We start from the raw sequence: 21186 nt of genomic DNA, 5'->3' as shown, positions 1-21186 counted from the left end.
AAAACGGCTGATGACTTTTCTAGACCATCAGTACAGCTGCCGTTTAGGATCCAGATCTCTCCCTGAAGGAAGAATTTTCTCCTCTGGGACTTCTTCAGAGCAGCAGCGGCGTAGCGGTCGAGAGCAGGTGCGCTCTAATCTCGTATTCGGCCTGCTGCCCAAATGGCCCCGTTGCAGCGACGCCCCTGCCACATACAGCGTTTGGGGAATGATTAGAGCAGCCATTCTCAACCAGGGTTCCCTGGTACCCTGGGAATGCCGTGAGGAGAACATGTCTTGGAGGTATCGCGGCAGCACACTACCGCCCTCATATTTTGTGGTGTGTCTCCCACCGGCCAGCAAGGAGACATGGAGCTGGCCCATGGGGCAGGGGGCCTGCCACAAGGTCCGCAGCCGCCCCCATCCCAAGTGCTTCCCTTCACCCCTGGGAGGAAGGTGGAAGAGTGATAATGACAGCACAGGGGTGAATGGGAGGAAGGTGGGAATATTAATGGCCCGAGCAGGGGCAATGGAGGAAGGTGGAGGGGGTGTGGCTGGAGTGTACCCGTGGGCTGAAGTGAGGTCAAGGGTACCCTGACCTCGAAAAGGTTGGGAAACACTGGATTAGAGACTAGTTTGGACCACATCTCCATTTTTATTCCATTTAGGTCATGAACAGAGGTGGGGGATGCAACCAGAGACACACAGAAAAGCCCAGCCCAATTCCCTTTAATAGAGAAATGGGGGAGGGGCTGCAGGGGACCAGTCCTAAGCCCTCCCCCCAGTCCCTCTGGGCCCCCAGCCAACCAATACTGACCACACATGATGTCAATTTACACAGCAGTAGGGAAATTTGGCAGCTGGAGGGGGTGAGAGACAGGGTACCTCCTTACCGTGACAACAGATGTTGGCAAACACCCCCGATTCCTGCAATGCAGAGATCAAAACACACACACACACACACACACACACACACACACACACACACACACACACACACGCACACACACCATGGTCCGCTCCAATTCTCCATAATCCTAACATCACGAACCGTATTGATGCTCTGTGTTCTTGGCTCCATGCGGATCTGAAGTCCGTCGCTCCTGCCAGCCACACGGGTCAGAATCCCATGACCCTGAAAGTGGGGTTCCCCCCGCCTTTTTGGACCCCTTTGCATGCAAGGGCAAATGTTCCTCTTCCAAGAGGCCTCCGCAACTTGCCAGTCTAGCAGGAGAGGGAGAGCCGTTCCCCTCTCTCCTTTCCCCTCCGAGGACGTCAGAGACCCTCTGATCTCAGTTGTGCCGGAGCGGCAATCCGACCCCTAGTTGGGAGGATGCGTCCATAGCATGAGGCTGACTCCCTTCCACGTGCTGAAGCAAGACCAGCTGGATGATGGCCTTAGGGGCGTTTTCAGAGAGCTGACCGGTTCTGCTACTGCGCCCTTTTGACCCAGTGTCCGTGGAATCTGGCGGAAGGCATGGCGTCGATCAGTTCGCGCACCCCCCTTCAGCCGATACGGATCCCGGACAGCAACAGCTCCCCTTGGTGACCGGCCGCACCCGTCGGTAGTTGGAGAAGATGCGGAGGGAGGCCCGAACGGTCCATGCTATCACCTGTCGCAGGAAGAAGAAATACTTACAGTAAATAGGAGACACAAGAAACTAGTTTTCCCCCCAGATCACATTTAACTAATTGGTCAAGATCTGGCATTACACGTACAATCCCACTGTTCAATTGAGCAGCGTGTTCCTGACAACGAATCTGAAAAATCAAGGACTGCTGGAGAGGGTGTAATCCTCAGCTATCCACAAGAGCCCAGACTCTAGCGCTTTCTGGAGGGGCAAGGACTACACTTCCCAGCAGCCCTTGCAAAGGCTGCCGCTATAGGGAATGCTGCTACCTTTGTTCAGATGTCTATGAAGATGAGGAGAACTCTTCCTATCTTCACAGGCACCCTGCTGGCTTCCATCTTCCTCTGCAAAGCCAGGATCCAGCTTTGCAAATGGGATGAGTGCCTATGGATGGGAAGAGGTACCCTCCCCACCCCCCAAAGGTGCAATCCAGCTTTGCAAAAGGGAATGTGTGCCTATGGAGATGGGGAGACCACACTAATAATATCACTTACTATATACCATAGGAGATTTCACTGGGTGTCAGTGCTATGCAACAAGTCTTTCGCTTCCTTCCATTCCTTAGAAACGCCTTATAAAAATGCAAGAAACTTAAGCGGGGAGAGCTGAGGCCCCTTCCGCACATGCAAGAATAATGCACTTTCGATCCCACTTTGCAGCTGTCTTGAGGAATAGCAAAATCCACATGCAAACCATCGGGAGAAGTGGATTGGAGGTGCATTATTGCTGCATGTCTTGAAAAGAAGGCTGAAAAGCTTACTAAAAAACACAAGGCAAGGGGAAAGGAAATCTCTCTCCGTTATCTTCTTTTTAAGGTCCTGTAGTAGGAGGTTTCAAAACTCCCGTGTCATCCAATCAGGAGGAACCGGGTTTGATTCCCAGCTCTGCCGCCCTGAGCTGTGGAGGCTTATCTGGGAATTCAGATTAGCCTGTACACTCCCACCTGCCATGGCTGGGTGACCTTAGGCCTAGTCACAGCTTCTCGAGGGAGCTCTCAGCCCACCTACCTCACAGGGTGTTTGTTGTGAGGGGGGAAGGGCAAGGAGAGAGAAAGGGGGGATATAAATCCAAACTCTTCTTCTTCTTCTTCTTCCTCTCCCAACGTACGGATATGCACCCACCTCAGGAAGTGTTAAGCAACTAGATCAGGTGCGCTGTTCTCCTGGGTCGTGGCGCCCTTTTCTATGTGCTTGCTTCCCCTAACTTCAGAACCTGTTACACCTACTCCAAGAGAAAGGCACTCATTTTTTATAGAGGGAAAAATCCAATGAATGACAGAGCAGGAGAGACAGAAGGCCGAGCTGGAGCTGAGATAAAGACCAGGAAATAAGCACAGAGATGTTCTACAGAACAAGGGAACCAACCCTACAAGAGCCCCTCCCTTTTTAGCCGAGTTGGGAATGGGAACCATGACTGGCAGAGCCTGATAGATTAACAGATCTGGGAGAAGAGCAAAGCAAAAGGATGAAAGGGAGAGAGACGTACTCTGAATTTGTGGTAGGGACTGAAGTGGTGGAGCTCGCGGCAGCCCTTGGCAGCTGGAAAAAAGCGAGGTGCTGGAGGGGCCTGCTCAGCTGGTCCAGGCACTGCACGGGTCCCACTTGCAGCAACCGTGGGGTCTGCAAGAGGCAGGCGGGGAGAGATGTTCCCTGCGAGAGACACGGATCAGGCACAGATCCACGAATTGCGATGCAAGCTGCCCGGACCACCCCTTGGCGGCTGACCGATGTTGTGCCCGCTGATTAGCGTCGAGTCGCCTCACCAAAGTCGCTTGGCAGTTAGCCGGACCGGTCGTCCCACTCCGGAGAACCGAACTGGTACTGGCCCTCCATGATCATCCGAAGCATCAGCATCTGCTTGCGGTGCCAGAAAGGGGGGGAGCCAGCCAGGAGGGTGAAGAAGATGACGCCGCAGGCCCAGCTTTTTCAGGGGAGGGGGAGAGGGAGAAAGAGATTTAAAGAGCGGGTGTTTCTTGCACCTCTTCCGGTCCATCCTAAGGCCAAAGAACAGGCAAGCGAGAGCAGCGTCGGCCCAACCCACACTCTACACCTGGGGTCTGCCACCTGCGGCTCTCCAGATGTTCATGAACTACAATTCCCATCAGTCCCTGTCAGCATGGCCAGGGAATTTGTGAAGGGAAGGTGGAGGGAATTTGTCTTTCATGCATACTTGGCTCCGCCCCTGAACGTGTCATAATATTGTAAATATTATTCACTCCTGATATATATTTCAGGCTCTTAAAGCAGGGATTTCCAACTCTGGCCCTCCAGATGTTCATGGACTACGACTCCCATCAGCCCCTGCCAGCTGGGAATGTAGTCCATGAACATCCTGGAGAACAAAGCTGAACATTGATTCAGTTAGCCGGCTGGCAGGGGGTGATGGGAATTGTAGTTCATGAACATCTGGAGAGCCGCAGGTGGCAGACCCCTGCTCTACACAATTTCACAGCGTACATAACTCATGCAGCTTCTTAGAATCATGAGGGTGGAGTCTGAGGGTGGCGTGAGCCCTACTGGCCAGCATTCAATGGTGTCCCTGTCCCTAACTCCACTGGGAATTTGGGGGCAGGATACAGCTGTGTGGGGTTGGGGCGCAGCTGTGTGTGTGAAAGGGGGGAGTTCCCAAAGTAAGCCTCTGGCACAGTTTTACACAGCTATGCCACTGCCTCCAACCTTCCTAGAATCAAGTCTGAGACCCTGGCATCTGCTCCAAGTTCCTGACTTAGCAGACCGCCATTCTTCGGTTAAGAACATAAGAACATAAGAACTAGCCTGCTGGATCAGACCAGAGTCCATCTAGTCCAGCTCTCTGCTACTCGCAGTGGCCCACCAGGTGCCTTTGGGAGCTCACATGCAGGAGGTGAAAGCAATGGCCTTCTGCGGCTGCTGCTCCTGAGCACCTGGTCTGCTAAGGCATTTGCAATCTCAGATCAAAGAGGATCAAGATTGGTAGCCATAAATTGACTTCTCCTCCATAAATCTGTCCAAGCCCCTTTTAAAGCTATCCCAGGTTGGTGGCCATCACCACCTCCTGGCTGGCAGCATATTCCAAACACCAATCACACACGTTCGTGTGCAGAAGTGTTTCCCTTTTATTAGTCCCTAATTCTTCCCAGCATTTTTCAATGGAATGCCCCTGGTTCCTAGTCTCCTCCTCCAAACTAAAGAGTCTCCAAGCTAAAGGGGTTCCTGCCCCCCAGTAAACCCCCCTCTAATAAACCTTTCCTCTAAGGGTAAGAGTTGATGCTACTTACAGGTCCACTTCTTTTCCATAGCCAGGATGAGTCTCATCCATGGAGCATTTAAGGATCTCTGGGGCCAAGTAGCCAGGAGTTCCACAGAGCTCTGTCAGGGGATGGGGAGACAGTCAAGCATTCAAAAAAACCAGCGGGTTCAGCGTCTCTTCTGCCCAAATCTTAGCAGACAGTCTTAAGTCGGACATATGCATGCATCCCGCTCCTTTCCCAAGGCAATGCACGGGCTGGCCCTGCGGTGTAGACCAGAGCTCCACGCCCCTCCCCAGCCCGGCCCCTCTCCCCCACCTCTCAGCTTCTCTCCTGGCTCCAAATGGCAGGAGAAGCCGAAATCGGACAGCTTGATGTTGAGCTGGTCGAGTCCCATGAGATGTTCACCGGGCTTGAGGTCGCGGTGGATGATGTTGTGGGCGTGAAGGTAGCTCACGGCCTCCAAAAGGGCTCGCATGATGCACCTACGAGAGTGGGGAACAGGGCCTTGTCTACCGCAGCCCCCAGGATTGGAGGCCCACAGCAGAAAGCAGGGGCTGGAGCAGGCAGGTGTATGTTCGAGCGCTACAACCCCTTACCTGGTTTCTTTCTCGCTAAGGGTTACCTTCTCTGTAAGGTAGTCAAAAAGCTCTCCACGTCTCATCCTGCAGAAGAAGAAAAGGAAGAGTCTGGATTTATACCCCACCTTTTCTCTCCTGTAAGGAGACTCAAGGTGGCTGACAAGCTCCTTTCCCTTCCTCTTCCCACAAAAGGTGAGATAGGTGGAGCTGAGAGAGTCCTGAGAGAAGTGTGCCCGGTCCAAGGTCACCCAGCAGGAATGCAGGAGTGCGGAAACACATCCGGTTCCCCAGATAAGCCTCCGCCACTCAGGTGGAGGAGTGCGGGAATCAAACCCGGTTCTCCTGATTAGAATCCACCTGCTTTTATCCACTACTCCCCGCTGGCTCTCAGAGGATCTGGGGTAAATCCACTTCCGGGGACAGTGCGGACAAGAGAATCGGACTATTCCCCACCACTCCCCAATGGCATTTTAGGGGTGAGAGCCAGAGGACTAATGACTTTAACTTAGAAGAACTCGGGTTCATGTCCTGCCTCAGATAGACTTTTCAAGTGGTGTTTTGCAGGGTTATTTTCCTTGAGAGGCCAGAGCAAGACCATGGTGTAAAAACTGTACATTATCTACAGTTGCATCGACTGAAAATTAAGTGAAGTACAGAGGAAAAGTAAGAAACACACCCCAGGGCAGGTCCAAAAGAAACATCGGTTCAGTCTGCAGTGCTGGCGAAGTCAGCATAAACTAGGCACCCCCTGTGTATTGTCGAAGGCTTTCACAGCCAGAATCAATGGAGTGTTGTGGGTTTTCCAGGCTGCATGGCCGTGTTCACCTGAAGATGCCAGCCACAGATGCAGGCAAGATGTCAGGAGAAAATGCTACCGGAACACGGCCATACAGCCCGGAAAACCAACAACACTCGAGGCACCCTTTCTTTCCAACAGCGATCAACTCAGACAAATGCAGTTTCTCCTCCTAGCCTTGCTTCCGGCTCCCTTCACGTTATTTTGGTAACCCCAGTTGATATCCGAGTCACACACACACACACACACACACACACAATAACCTTTATTGGCATTAGTTATTGGACAGTGGTTATACACTATTATTAAATTATTAAATTTAAAATCATATGTTACATCTCTGGATTTTGCTTTCCAACTTGGCAGTTCATATGTAAAAATATAAAATGGATTAAAAGGGTTGAGCCATTCAATTCAAAGACAAATTTGTAAAACAGATACCATTTGACTATATTTAAGATCCAACGCCAGGAAATGTCTGGCACTTCCCAATTTAGTTCTATTTGCTAAAAGGATATATCCACTCCTCAGGCTCTGGAGAATTACTAATTAAAACAACAGGATAATGAAAATGTCCTAATATTAAAATAAGTAAATAAATAACATTGAGCCTTTACATATACATTTTATAATAACCCAAGGTGGATATCTGAGTCAGAAGAAGCAAGTGCAAAGGGAAACCGTAGGATTTTTAAAAAAAATTTGTACCCTTGATGAAACTGATACTTGCAACAATTAGAAAGGCTATTTCTCATATCCTTTTGGTGGATTGTTACTTACAAGTCAAATACCAGGAACATGAAGGTGGATGACTCATACGAATCTATAAGAGTAACTGGAGGAAGAGAAAATAAAGAGAGGAAGGCTTAAGCAGCCCTGGCGTTGTTTCCTTCAGCACAGGCAAAGAAACACAACAGCACTAGAGCACCACCTAGTGACAGAACACAAACATTACAAACCAGTGTATGCCCACAAACCGTTGAAGAGCGATTCAGCCAGCATGCAGACTAGTTTATGTTCAGTCATGTTCTATATAACAAGAGGAGAGGAATGTCTTCTATGGGGCTGAACCACCATAATTTAGCAGGATTTAGAGCAGGGGTCTGCAACCTGCTGCTCTCCAGATGTTCATGGACTACAATTCCCATCAGCGGGGTCTGCAATCTGCGGCTCTCCAGATGTTCATGTACTACAATTCCCATCAGCAGGGGTCTGCAACTTGTGGCTCTCCAGATGTTCATGGACTACAATTCCCATCAGCGGGGTCTGCAATCTGAGGCTCTCCAGGTGTTCATGTACTACAATTCCCATCAGCAGGGGTCTGCAACCTGTGGCTCTCCAGATGTTTATGGACTACAATTCCCATCAGCGGGGTCTGCAATCTGCGGCTCTCCAGATGTTCATGGACTACAATTTCCATCAGCGGGGGTCTGCAACCTGCGGCTCTCCAGATGTTCATGGACTACAATTCCCATCAGCGGGGTCTGCAATCTGCGGCTCTCCAGATGTTCATGGACTACAATTCCCATCAGCAGGGGTCTGCAACCTGCGGTTCTCCAGATGTTCATGGACTACAATTCCCAACTGGCCATGCTGGCAGGGGCTGGTGGGATTTGTAGTCCATGAACATCTGGAGAGCCGCAGGTTGTAGACCCCTGATTTAGAGCAACTCATTGGTAAAGAGGCGAATTACAGACCATAATACTGATCTGAGTTTGAGGGATGAGGCAACGTAACAGTATTATGGATGTGATCCATCAGCCTAAAACCGTGGTGGCGAACCTTTGGCACTCCAGATGTTATGGACTACAATTCTCATCAGCCCCTGCCAGCACAGCCAAATGGCCATGCTGGCAGGGGCTGATGGGAATTGCAGTCCATAACATCTGGAGTGCCAAAGGTTCGCCACGACTGGCCTAAAATATTGGGATGAATTCTGAGAACAGAAGCACTAGTATGAAATGTCTGAGAGTCAGGATCAATTTAAAAATGCCTGTTCAGCACAACAGAAAAAAACACTGCTGTTTCACAGAGGGAGGGCCAAAGACCGGAATAAATATTTGGCTTACAGAGACAAGGGCTTTGGCGGCAAAGAACTGTAACTCACTGATATAGGGGTGACCGGAGACTTGCCGCAGGATCTCAATCTCTTTGCCCGTAGACACTCGCACCTCATCCAACTGCTGGTTGAGGTCCATGCATCTCTAGAGGTTAGCTCTATAATCTTCACGGCATACTCCTGGCCTGTCTGTTTGTGTATGCAGCGCCGGACCACGCTGCTCACACCCCTGCGGGAAAGCACAAGCCAACAGCAAAGAGAGAGGAAGAGAGATCAAAGTTCTGGAAAAGTCAGGTTAACAGGTTACAATAAAAATGGAGAAACTCCCCTTCCACCAAACCCCGCTCCTTTTTAAAAAACAATTTTTAACATTTATCTACCCTTCCCAACCAGAAAGGAATAAAGTGTATATCAAACAATAGCAACAGTGGTGGTAAGTCTACAGCTAGGCATCAATAAAAAGAACATAAGAACATAAGAACTAGCCTGCTGGATCAGACCAGAGTCCATCTAGTCCAGCACTCTGCTACTCGCAGTGGCCCACCAGGTGCCTTTGGGAGCTCACGTGCAGGAGGTGATGAAAGCAATGGCCTTCTGCTGCTGCTGCTGCTCTGAAACCTGGTCTGCTAAAGACATTTGCAATCTGAGATGCAAGGAGGATCAAGATTGAGGTAGCCATAGATCGACTTCTCCTCCCATCTATCCAAGCCCTTTTTAAAGCTATCAGGTTGGTGGCCATCACCCCTCCTGTGGCAGCATATTCCAAACACCAATCTGCGTTAAGTGAAGAAGTGTTTCCTTTTATTAGTCCTAATTCTTCCCTCCAGCATTTTCAATGAATGCCCCCTGGTTCTACTTTTTAAACTAAAAAAGTTTAAAAATATTTAAAAATACATCCATGTGCACTTGTTATCTATGTGCCATACATTCAAGTACTGATAAGGTTGGGAAGTCCTCAATCCACTGGTGGGCATTTCTCTCTCCAGGGTTGTAATATAAGTCTTTTAGCAACACGAAGGGCTCAGAGGGATTTCTTTTCACCTCCAGAAGGTAGGTGAATAGTTTAAAAGGTAGATGAATGTTCTAATACAAAGCTGGCGTGAGTAACTGCTTCCTCGAAAGAACAGTGACAAACCAGACAAGGCCACAGACTATGCTTAGGAGATATGTCCTGTAAGTTACGTTGCCAACAATAAGAACATAAGAACAAGCCAGCTGGATCAGACCAGAGTCCATCTAGTCCAGCTCTCTGCTACTCGCAGTGGCCACCAGGTGCCTTGGGGAGCTCACATGCAGGAGGTGAAAGCAATGGCCTCCTTCTGCTGCTGCTGCTCCCGAGCACCTGGACTGTTAAGGCATTTGCAATCTCAGATCAAGGAGGATCAAGATTGGTAGCCATAAATCGACTTCTCCTCCATAAATCTGTCACAGACGCTTTTAAAGATATCCAGAGTGTTGGGCATCACGACCTCCTGTGGCAATATTCAAACCCTGCTCCGTTGCGTGAAGAAGTGTTTCCTTTTATTAGTCCTAATTCTTCCCCCCAGCATTTTGAATTAAATTAAACACTTTACTTAGTCATTTGCTAAACACAATTAAACACTTTAGTCATTTGCTAAAAAGATTCTGTGGCATCCATCCAGTAGAACCTAAACACAATTGTTTGCTGAATAAGTCACAGTTTAAGGTTCACAGCAACAACAGGCCTAAGATTTAGGGCAATATTCCATTGCTTGGACTAAATAGGGCAACCCAGCTCCTTATCCTGTTCATTTCTGAAACGTTGCATGTCGCATTATCAACATCAACAATGTATAAATCAATATTGTAGTGGTGGTGTTTTTTGGCTGTTTGGCCGTGGTCTGGTGGATCTTGTTCCTAACGTTTCGCCTGCATCTGTGGCTGGCATCTTCAGAGGTGTATCACAGAGAAGAAGAAGAAGAAGAGTTTGGATTTATAATCCCCCCCTTTCTCTCCTGCAGGGGACTCCAAAGGGCACCCCACAATCTCCCTTGCCCTTCCCCTCACAACAAACACCCTGTGAGGTGGGTGGGGCTGAGAGGAAACCTCCGAGAAGCTGTGACTAGCCCAAGGTCACCCAGCTGGCGTGTGTGGGAGTTCACAGGCTAATCTGAATTCCCAGATAAGCCTCCCACAGCTCAGGTGGCAGAGCTGGGGAATCAAGCAGTTCCTCCAGTTAGATACATGATTAGATACCCACGAGCTCTTAACCTCCTGCGCCACGAGAGAAGGACAGTGTGTGGGAAGAAGGACACAGCGTGTAACAGGCTTCCCTCTGTGATACACCTCTGAAGATGCCAGCCACAGATGCAGGCAAAATGTTGGGAACAATATCTGCAGACCACAGCCACACAGCCAGCGGAGAAAAAACCCACCACAACCAACAGTATTGTAGAGTTCATTTTCTGCTTTGATCAATCAGAGTTTCCAAGATGAAGGGAGCGTCTGAAACACTCAGGGCTGCCGGGTCATAGTTAGATTCCAACAAATGTTGCAGCTGTAAATACCGCTATTCAACAGAAGCTCACCCCTCCCCCTGCCATCCTTTCCCACATTTACCTGCCAATAACATCCTTGGGATCGTATTTCTGGTAAAATTCCTTTGCTCCAAGCCCAATCGGAGTTCCCTCATCCAGGTAGAGTCCCAGGGTCATCTTACCACAGGAATGGACGGGTCGTGCAGAGGAGATCTGAAAAGCAAGGGGCCGAGGAGGCGCCAGAGGAGACATTTTAAAACCGCTGGGTACTGCCAAGGTGAGAGTTAGCGGCACGCATGTACTGCCTGCCTGCCCCTCACTAGAAGACTGGGAAGAGAAGCGGGAAGGACAGCATTGGGAGGGCCATTTGGAGGGGCCGAAGATGAGGCAGCCAAGGCATGAAGCGAAGAGGGCTGTTGAGCGAGAGCAGCTAGGAGCAAGCGAGGGCAAACGTTGCTTTCTAGGGGAGTGGTGGAGGAGATAAAGGAGCATTCTTTCATCAGGCAGAAAAGCCCTGTCTGTTGACTGAACGATTCCCTGTGCAAGCCACCGTCCTTTGCTGACGAGCCTCCCTTTAGACCCTCAAACAAAGTTAGCGTAAACAGATCGGGAGGGGAAAGTGCCATCAAGTCTCAGCTGACTTTTGGTGACCCTGTAGAGTTTTCAAGGCAAGAGAGGTTCAAAGGTGGCTTGCCGCTGCCCGCCTCTTTGTAGCGACCCTGGACTTCCTTGGTGGTCTTTCATCCAAGAGCTAACCAGGCCAACCCGGCTTAGCTTCTGAGATCTGACAAGAACAGGTTGGCCCTCATGGCAATACTGTGGAGGAGCGAGGATAAAATGGACGAGAACAACGTAAACTGCTTTGGGCAGAGGCCTGTCTAGGGAAAATGTAGCCCAGTGCAAAATCTGAGTTTTCCACACGCCCCCGCTCCCCGTATAGGTGGCTGCCCTCCCCCACCATGACCAAACATATTTTTTTTGCACCAGGCCTTGAAGTCAGTGTATGGACCCGGGGGGAGGAAGGAGGAGGGGTGTGGGAGGGGGGCGATTCTCTGCCCCCCCCATGTGACTAAATGGCTGCAGCCCAGGGACATTTGATCCCATATGTCCCCCTGGGCAGTACACCCCTGGCTTTGGGGGCCCATTGGAGAGAAAGTCAGGATAAAAATGAAATAAATAAATAAAGCCAGGCCTTGTGGAAAAAACAACCACGGAAGGGCTGACAGAGGGTCTACTGACCGGCTGTTATCTGACACTGATCCTATAAGCCACAGGTGTCAAATTCGCGGCCCTCCAGATGTTATGGACTACATTTCCCATCATCCCCTGCCAGCATGATGATGGGAACTGAAGTCCATAACATCTGGAGGGCCTGAGTTTGACACCTATGATATAAGCCAAGAATGTCACAGAATTTCTTAGAAAGGGCAAAGACCTGACAGCGTAATAAAGCTCCTTCTACTGGCCGTCTGCTGCAATTGCAAGCACCTCCACCCGGGAAAGGCTGACTTCCGTCCTTCTTCAGTTAGAACCACTTCCTCTAAAGACAGGCTCTTGTTTTTAATTGTTGCCATTAGTGCCCCACCCTAGTTTAAATTTTATTTTTTGTCCATTTTGAAACTGCAGACCGGACCTGGTCTTTCAGGGTCATTGTTAGTTGGTTTTCCCAGTTAGGAAAAAAAAAATCAAACCTGTTGAGGATTAAGAGTTTTTTTCCCCACTTTTCGAATAAAGATTACACCTTAAAAATACTTGATCTTTTTAGTGCAGTAGGAACCTACACTGACCACATATAATAGCTCTTCTCTAAAACACACACACAACACTGACCTACCCGGCAAGACTGTTGTATCGCTTTAAGATAGGGGTATCCAACTGCCCCCAAATGTGTATGGACTACGATTCCCATCACCCCCTGCCAGCATGGCCCATTGGAATCGATGTCCAACTCTGGCCCTCCAGATGTTCATGGACTACATTCCCAGCTGGCAGGGGCTGATGGGAGTCGTAGTCCATGAAAATCTGAAGGGCCAGAGTTGGAAATCCCTGTTTTAAGAGCTTGAAATATATATCAGTAGTGAATAATATTTACAATATTATGACACGTGCAGGGGCGGAGCCAAGTATGCATGAAAGACAAATTCCCCTCATTTTCCCTTCGCAAACCCGAGAAGATGGCCCATAGCTGCCTAGTGCCAAAGGACAGGCACTCTGCACATGCTCAGGGGAGGTTGTCTTCTTCTACCGTAGAACCGTGGCCTAGCACTTGCAATAGGTTCCAGTCTGAAATTCTTTTCCCCCCACACCCTGGACCCCGTTCTTGTCTGCAGGGAGCCCCCACCCCCCCCTATGCTCATGCGCATTAGCTCCCCAAGATCCTCACCAGGCGGCGCCTTTCCCGGGACCGAGTGAATGACCCCGCAGCAGCCGGCGACTCCCAAGTTCCGCCTTTCTCATCTCCGATTGGTCCGAACGAAGTCCTGAACGATGGGCTCATAGACCAATCGGCCAAAGGAGAACAGAGGGCGAAAGCTCTGGCGAAAGCAGCGTCCTATGAAAAGGGAGCTGGGAAGGAGGCGGGAGAGAGGGTGGGCTATGTAGCTGCGGGAGCGAATCAAAACAGGGAGTGAGCAATGAGAGTAGATGACTGGAGGAAGCGACTGCTTGCTACGAGCCGCAAGGGAGGAGGAAAGACGGAAGGACCAATAGAAAAACCGCGAAGAGCGGCAGCTTGTTATACAACCAAACAAGGCAACTAAATAGTTCTGCTAGATTCGAGAGGCGGTTAGCAGAGGAAGGCAGCAACCAACCAGGAGGGGAAAGGGGGTGGTGTTGAAGAGAAGGGTTATTCGGGGTTCCACAATGGGTGGAAGGAAAGGTTAAAATGAGGTCGCCGCTGTTTCCGTCGTCTGCTGCTTCCTGATCACATGACCACAACAGGGCCCGCCTCCATTCCCCTTAACGCACGTGACCCAAGATGCCCTGACTCAACCCCCCCTATTATATCCAGGGGTATCCAGTGGGCAGGGTGGGGGCCCAGAGCAGATGACAGTGGGCTCTGTGATGTCAGGAGAGGGACCCTTCCCCTCTATTTCCTCTGCCTCTTCCCTGGCAGCCCCTCTACCTTCCCCCATTGTGCTCTTTCCCTAGGGGTCTGCAACCTGCGGCTCTCCAGATGTCCATGGACTACAAATCCCATCAGCCCCTGCCAGCATGGCCAATTTGCTGTTGAGAATTGTAGTCCATGAACATCTGGAGAGCCGCAGGTGGCAGACCCCTTCACACCCACTAGGCTACACTGCCTTCAACTCCACCTGTCTTCCGCTTGCCCCCGTCTTGCATAGATTTCTTCTTGTTCCATATTCCAAATGACTCTGTGTACAGGGAGAAAATATGCCAGATTCTGTTCTATTTTACATATTGTTGGTTTGCCAACTTCATACTGCTCTGCATGCAAATTAGAACAGTAAAAAGAAACTCTTTCCGTACTCTTTATCAGGTAGGGACCCAGTTTTGACCAGCTTGTCGAAAGCTGGAACAAAATGGCTGAGCTGTTCAATTATTAATCCCTCTTCTGTAATTTATTGATTTTACTGTTTGATAAAATTTTAACTTACTTTCGTATGCCAATAAAGGCTTCTGAATTCTTTCATCCCTCTGGCTGCCTTTCCTTTGAGAACAATCTGTGTGCTTCCAGTTGCACAGTGGGGAATGCTGTGCAACCCCCTTGTCCTCATATCTTCACCCGCTTCTGCTGACCCTTCCATGCTGTCAGTGTGCCACCAGAAAAAAGAATTCGAATCTCAGCAAACCCATGTTTTTAGTAAGTAAATATTTATTGTAAACAAATACATCCAGCAGACCATTCGCAGAGTTGCTGACAGCAAAGTTATACGCCCGCTGCCAAGTGGGTCGTGCTCCTGCTTCAGCAAACCCAGTTTTGAGGGTGTTCCCCTCTCCTTTCGATTGTTCGAAAGTCTCCCTCTCCACTTTGCATAGCTGGCCTCCAAATATGTAGAGACTCCTGCCTTGGGTGTGGGTGGGCAGTTCTTGCTATGTTCATTAGAACCAGAGAGAACCGTTCGATAACTCAGAAGCAAATTAATAATTTTTAAAAACGGAGATATTTTTATTTATTTTATTTATTGTTTGGGATTTGTGGGCCAGCCCCATCCCCAAGGGGCTCTGGGCGGTGCACAACAACATCAGCATATATACAGTTTATAACAAAATAAACAATTATTACATGTACTAAAATCCATTAAAACCACGGTCCAATACAACCAATAACAGTCCCATAACCCAATTTATTAAAAGCCTCCCCAAGGAGGGCGGCCCGGACTCCTCCTTAGGAGGGTAACATAGATGTAAACAAAAAGAATGGTAAAAGTAAGTGCACTCCCTTCCAGTGAGCTCAGGACAACAGACGCCGATGAGTTATCACACATTATCCTGACAAGCCTTTGACATCAGGCTGAGAAGGTATGACTGGCCCAGGGTCACGTCAGGGTGGATTGGCACGTGACCCCGCTAAAAAAACCCAGTACCGCGATAAGGACACCACATCGCTTCTCATGTTACAGAGGAGGACTTCTTTTATCAGCTCAAAGCATAGGCCAGGGGTAGGCAATTCTTTTTTCCATGGGGCCGCATAAGAAACAGAAAATATTGTGGAGAATACGGGCCAAAAGCAGGGGTGAGGCTTTTGAAAGCCCGCGAAGCCAGCAGCCAGACAGCAACCGGCTTCTACAGGGCTTTCAAAGCGCTCCCTTTCCCAACGCAGCTGAGGAGGCCAGTCAGGATTAAATCGGCGGGCATTATAATGCCAGGTCTGGCATAGGCCTTGGTCACTTATTTTCCAGCACCCTGTCCTAAAACAAGCCAAGCTAGTCAGGTGCTCATAAAGCATTTGATTTGAGAACGTGTAAATGAATCATTACTCTCATGAGTTTGGGCGTACCGAGATAGTAACTTGGAGCAGCCGCACCCTGGCTGGGCCACTTGCGTTTGAAGGAGGCAGTTGACCAGCGCCTCTGGAGTATTTCTGACACCGCGGAGCCCAGAAAGACGCTAGCAGAAGAAGTAGCTCCATTTCCACACTCTGACTTCTCCGATCTCCCCAAAGCCAGGACAGATACCAGGGAGGAGCAGTGGCGTAGGAGGTTAAGAGCTCGTGCATCTAATCTGGAGGAACCGGGTTTGATTCCCAGCTCTCACAGCCTGAGCTAATGGAGAGCTTATCTGGGGAATTCAGATGAGCCTGTGCACTCCCACTCCAGCTGGGTGACCTTGGAGCTAGTCACAGCTCTTCTCGAATCTCAGCCCACCTACCTCACCAGGGTGTTTTGTTGTGAGGGGAAGAGATTGTAAGCCCCTTTGAGTCTCCTGCAGGAGAGAAAGGGGGGATATAAATCCAAACTCTTCCTCTTCTTCTTCTTGGCAGGAGACAAGCAATGAGTTTCTTGATGCCAGCTAAGGATAAATCCAGCTGGGACAGCCGTGCAGAAGACATTATTTGGGCCCGTGTTCACGAAGAGCATCATTTGGCTTGAGAGAAGATGTAGGAGATGAGGATGATGAGCAGGAACACCAGGACCGTGAGAGAGAGGCAAGCACCAACACTTAGCATACACACACAGCAGGACTTCTTAGCCCAGTACTTTGCTGCCTTGTGGGAATTCGCTTTTTCTTTCTCCCTAGCCTGAAAGAGAGAAAACAGAGAGAGGTTAGTTTCCAGGGACTCCCCAGAGCTCCCTCAATGGCAGTAGCACCGAAACCTCACTGCTACACGGTGTCTTATTTTAGAACCCGAGCACTCAAGAGTGTTTGTAATGACAGGTGCCTATGGCCTCAGCAGCTGTGTGGGTACTGCTCCTAACTCTCGATGCTGCTAACTGTTGAAATGTAACAGTTGGCAGGTGGGGACAGAGATATAGTTACTTCCTGTTGCCAGTGATGCCCCATTAAAAGTTGCTTGTCCCCGCCAAGGCTGAAATACATGGATCAGCAACACTGTTCTATTTTGCTCAGACCTCTTGAAATCCTAACTTGTAATATTGTCTTGTCTGGAATGGTGAGATCCATTCAAGCAGCAATTAACCACAACAAGGTGCCCTTTTTTCTTTCCCCTCCACACACCAGGAGATACCCACAACACACCTGCACAAGCATGGAATTTCCATGGAGACAGGCCCATCCACTTGGTGGGAAAGGCAGTGCTAAAAACATATACTTAAATTCAGTGGCAGGGGGAAGGGGGGGTTGGATTGAGATTCTATCTGTTCTGAAGCTGTTTCATATACAGTTTTGGCCAAGGAGCCATGTAATTGGCCGTGGTCTTCTTGAGAGCCAGCGTGGTGTAGTGGTTAAGAGCAGGTGGATTCTAATCTGGAGAATCAGGTTTGATTCACCACTCCCCCACCTAAGTGACGGAGGCTTTATCTGGTGAACCAGATGTGTTTCCGCACTCCTGCATTCCTGCTGGGTGTCCATGGGCCAGATACAGTTCTCTCAGAACTATCTCAGTCCCACCTACCTCACAAAGTTTCTGTTGTGGAGGGAGGAAGGGAAAGGAGGTTGTAAGCCACGTTGAGTCTCCTTACAGGAGAGAAAGGTGAGGTATAAATACCAATTCCTCCTCTTGTCTTCTTCTCTGCCTGCCAGCAGCTCTCCGGGGTCTTAATCAGCACTAGCGTGGTCCGGCCACACGTTGCTGTGGCTTATCGTGGTGAAATGGGAAAGGAACAGTAGCAGCAAATCAACTGCAGAGGCCAGCAGTACGTGCTCATGCAAACATGCAGCCTGATATTGGGCGATGTCAGTGATGTGTGTGCCCGCATTCCCTTAGCAGGGGTGGGGAATGGAAGGCACCCTCCACACATCAAGCTGGCTGGTCGTGATCCTTTACCTGGGAGGTAAGTTTGGTTGGTGGCAATGGGTGCGCAGCTTCTGAAACCCTCTGAGGTATGGCCAATACATTCAAAGTATGTCACAGTTGCTGTACTGAGCTTACTCCTGAGTAACACGTGCCTGGTTTTCTTAACTGTAATCGCAGTATTCAGGGAATCAAGGGTGCCTGGCCCCTCCCTCCCGTCCCTTGCATATCGCCCCTCACTCTCTTCCCTCTCTCGCTTCTCTTCCCTTGCATGCCACCCCTCCCCTCCCTCCTTTCCCTTTTCCTCTGCTAGGGTGGATGGGTCATATCAAGATGCTGGGCCCCCCTGCCTCCCTCCTTGCATGCCACCCCTCATTGACTCCCCTCTCTCACTTCTCTTCCCTTGTATGCCACCCCTCTCCCTCCCTCCCTTCCCTTTTCCTCTGCTAGGGTGGATGGGTCATATCAAGATGCTGGGCCCCCTGCTTCTCCCTCCCCTTGCATGCCACCCCTCATTGACTCCCCTCTCTCACTTCTCTTGCTTGTATGCCACCCCCTCTCCCTCCTCCTTCCCTTTTCCTCTGCTGGGTGGGTCGTATCATCAGATGCTGGGCCCTGCCTCCCCTCCCGTGCCACCTCTCCTGTCTCCCCTCTCTCACTTCTCTTCCCTTGCATGCCCCCCTTCGTCCCTTCCCTCTCCCTCCCTCTCTTCCCTTGCATGCCACCCCTCCCTCTCCCTCCCTCCCCTCTCCCTCGTGTGTATGTGTGTGTACTGCCTATGTACTGTTTCCACTGCTCATATCTGGCCATCTGAGCGAACATTCTAAGGGCACAAACACTCAAAGGGTGACAGTTACACACAGGCAGCTGCATGTCCTTCACCAGGGAGCGCCAGGAAAAAGGCGTCTTATCTGGGCCAGGTGTGACATTTCAGGTATGTGAACATCTAAAAACACTCTCGCCTGGCTGACTATAGTGGCTGTGAATTTTCAGAGGAATTGGCCCAGCAGTTACTGAGTTATACTATCATCAACAAAAACACTGTTAGCTTTTCATATATTTAGATAAGGAGGCCTCTTTCCCAACCCTTCCTACCTGCCCAGTTGACTGGAGACACCAGAATGTGAACCTGTCACGTTGCCTAAAAGACATGTGTTCAGTCACTCTGCCACTGCGCTGTTTCTGTGGGACGACATACCCTTCCTTTCCTGCCCAATTGTGTTGACAAACATTTTTATAAAGACAATTTCCAGCGTCCCTCTTGGCCCCAAACGCTGCCCTCGATTCCCCCCCTCAATGAGAGCACAGTACATAAGAACATAAAAACATAAGAACAAGCCAGCTGGATCAGACCAAAGTCCATCTAGTCCAGCTCTCTGCTACTCGCAGTGGCCCACCAGGTGCCTTTGGGAGCTCACATGTAGGATGTGAGCATAGTGGCCTTCTCGCGACTGTGCTCCTGATCACCCTGGTCTGTTAGGGCATTTGCAATCTCAGATCAAGGAGGATCAAGATTGGTGACCATAGATCGACTTCTCCTCCATAAAATCTGTCCAAGCCTTTAAAGCTATCAGGTTAGTGGCCATCACCACCTCCTGTGGCAGCATATTCCAAACACCAATCCTGCGTTCGCGTGAAGAATTTCCTTTTATTAGTCTAATTCTTCCCCAGCATTTTCAATGAATGCCCCCCCCCCTGGTTCAAAACGTGAGAAGGGAAATTTCTCTCTGTCAACATTTTCTACCCCATGCATAATTTTATAGACTTCAATCATATCCCCCCTCAGTCGTCTCCTCTCCAAACTAAAGAGTCCCAGTGATCACACCCACCCGCACCCTTGCATCCGCTGCTCACCTTGACTGCGTAGACCAGGGCTAGGGCTCCAACGCAGGGACAGCAATAACAGACGAGGCCACAGATAGCCAGCCTGCGTACGGTGCGCGTGCGCAAACAGCAGCACTCGTCGCTGATGCAGGAATCTGCCATCCCCAAGTTGATCTTCACAGAGAAGTCTCCTCCCTCGGAAGGGACCCGTTGCCGAGGTCTATTTCTTCAGCCATTACATCTGGGAGTCAGGACACAGAACCAAGTCTGCTGGAGAGTGGCCAAACAAAACAAAATCTTTTGTCTCTCTGCCCTGAATGTGGAGTGGGCATCCGAGTCCCCACGTAACGATTCCAAATTCAGTATCGGAAGTCTGCGAAAGTTAGCCAAGTCTTTGATGTGGGTGCCCTGAGTTCAGATCTTGCCAAAGTAACTTTCTCCATGACCGTTTCCTGCTTGTAAAGTGAACATTCCAGCGCCATTCTTCACCATACTACTGTAATAAACGTCTGTAGAGCCATTTGTAGAGTTCCTTTGACTGTTAAGATCTTCTGGATGCCTGGTTAGATCTTCTCAGTGGACTCTAAAACTGAGCTCTTCTTTTGGAAGGAAAAAGGAATCTGGGGGAAAAAGCCACAACCTGGGAGCAGCTTACCTCTCCACTCTGCCTCGGGAAACCTCTCCCTGCTAGATGTTCTCACTTCTCAGACTGCTGAATACAGTCACAGGTCTCCACTTCCTAGTGGCTTTTTTTGGGCTGGGTCCTAAACTCTCGGTGGATGAGGTCACTACTACCTGGAACCGCTCCAGGTGTGTGGGTTGCTCTCGGCAGCCAGCCCTTTCATTCAACAGCCTAAATTCTAGTACTTCTGTGTTACAGAGCAGGGATCTTCCTGAGGGACTTCCCAAGTAGGAATGATGAGATGAGAGACTTGACCTGGGTACTTCTCCCTTCCAATTGCTGAAATGAATGAGGTTTTCCTGCAGTATAGGCTGTTGAAATATCCTTTCCTGACTCCTGCGTGTTGCTGATTTTTAATCCCCTGGGCTATCTTTTAGAAGAGTCTCTCTATTCCACAGGTGTCAAACTCGCGGCCCTCCAGATGTTATGGACTACAGTTCCCACCATCCCCTGCCAGCATCATGGAGGGCCGCGAGTTTGACACCTATGCTCTACTCCAAACCCACAAGGGAAGAACCTTCTAGCATTCCAGGACACAGTAGAAGAAATGCTCACTCTATGGCAGTGGTGGCAAACCTTTGGCACTCCAGATGTTATGGACTACAATTCCCATCAGCCCCTGCCAGCATGGTCAATTTGTCATGCTGGCAGGGGCTGATGGGAATTGTAGTCCATAACATCTGGAGTGCCAAAGGTTCACCACCACGGCTCTATGGGCTAGGGATCATGCCCCATTCCAAAAAGGGGGAAGAGTTTCAAACCTGAGTAATAAACTTTTAAGATTTTGAAATTTAAGCAACTGTTTTAACTAGGGCAAACCAGTCTGGCTATACATGGGATTTTACCCCTGCGTTGAACTGTACTCTTGTTCCCACTGTACTGCTACTAGTTTTTTTTTAATAAACCGAAATGCACACAAGCACAGAGGATTACGAACCCTTCGGGGATAGAGCGGTCTATCAAATTGAATAAATAATAACAATAAATAATAATAATAAAAGTGGAGGCGGGGTTTGCTCGTGGAAAGCTCCATCAA

The 21186-nt window shown here is 49.7% G+C and overlaps 2 protein-coding genes across 2 annotated transcripts; both read right to left on the bottom strand.

Annotated features, from left to right (window-relative positions):
• Nucleotides 1-955: 955 nt before the first annotated feature.
• On the bottom strand, nucleotides 956-13283 carry PHKG2 (phosphorylase kinase catalytic subunit gamma 2). Its single transcript, XM_048517482.1, is given in 14 exon segments — nucleotides 956-1392; nucleotides 1394-1518; nucleotides 1521-1592; nucleotides 3096-3146; nucleotides 3149-3230; nucleotides 3375-3530; nucleotides 4867-4957; nucleotides 5155-5321; nucleotides 5436-5501; nucleotides 6994-7048; nucleotides 8321-8408; nucleotides 8411-8501; nucleotides 10853-10983; nucleotides 13154-13283. Coding segments are annotated over 14 exon segments (1410 nt in total). The 5' UTR covers nucleotides 13268-13283; the 3' UTR covers nucleotides 956-1271.
• A 2881-nt stretch (nucleotides 13284-16164) lies between these two features.
• TMEM265 (transmembrane protein 265) lies at nucleotides 16165-20484 on the bottom strand. The gene is given in 3 exon segments (XM_048517491.1): nucleotides 16165-16471; nucleotides 19499-19674; nucleotides 19677-20484. Coding segments are annotated over 3 exon segments (366 nt in total). The 5' UTR covers nucleotides 19705-20484; the 3' UTR covers nucleotides 16165-16309.
• Nucleotides 20485-21186: the final 702 nt, after the last annotated feature.

The sequence above is a fragment of the Sphaerodactylus townsendi genome, linkage group LG15 (genome assembly GCF_021028975.2).
Source record: "Sphaerodactylus townsendi isolate TG3544 linkage group LG15, MPM_Stown_v2.3, whole genome shotgun sequence".
Classification (NCBI taxonomy): domain Eukaryota; kingdom Metazoa; phylum Chordata; class Lepidosauria; order Squamata; family Sphaerodactylidae; genus Sphaerodactylus; species Sphaerodactylus townsendi.
This window is presented reverse-complemented; position numbering and strand designations above follow the sequence as displayed.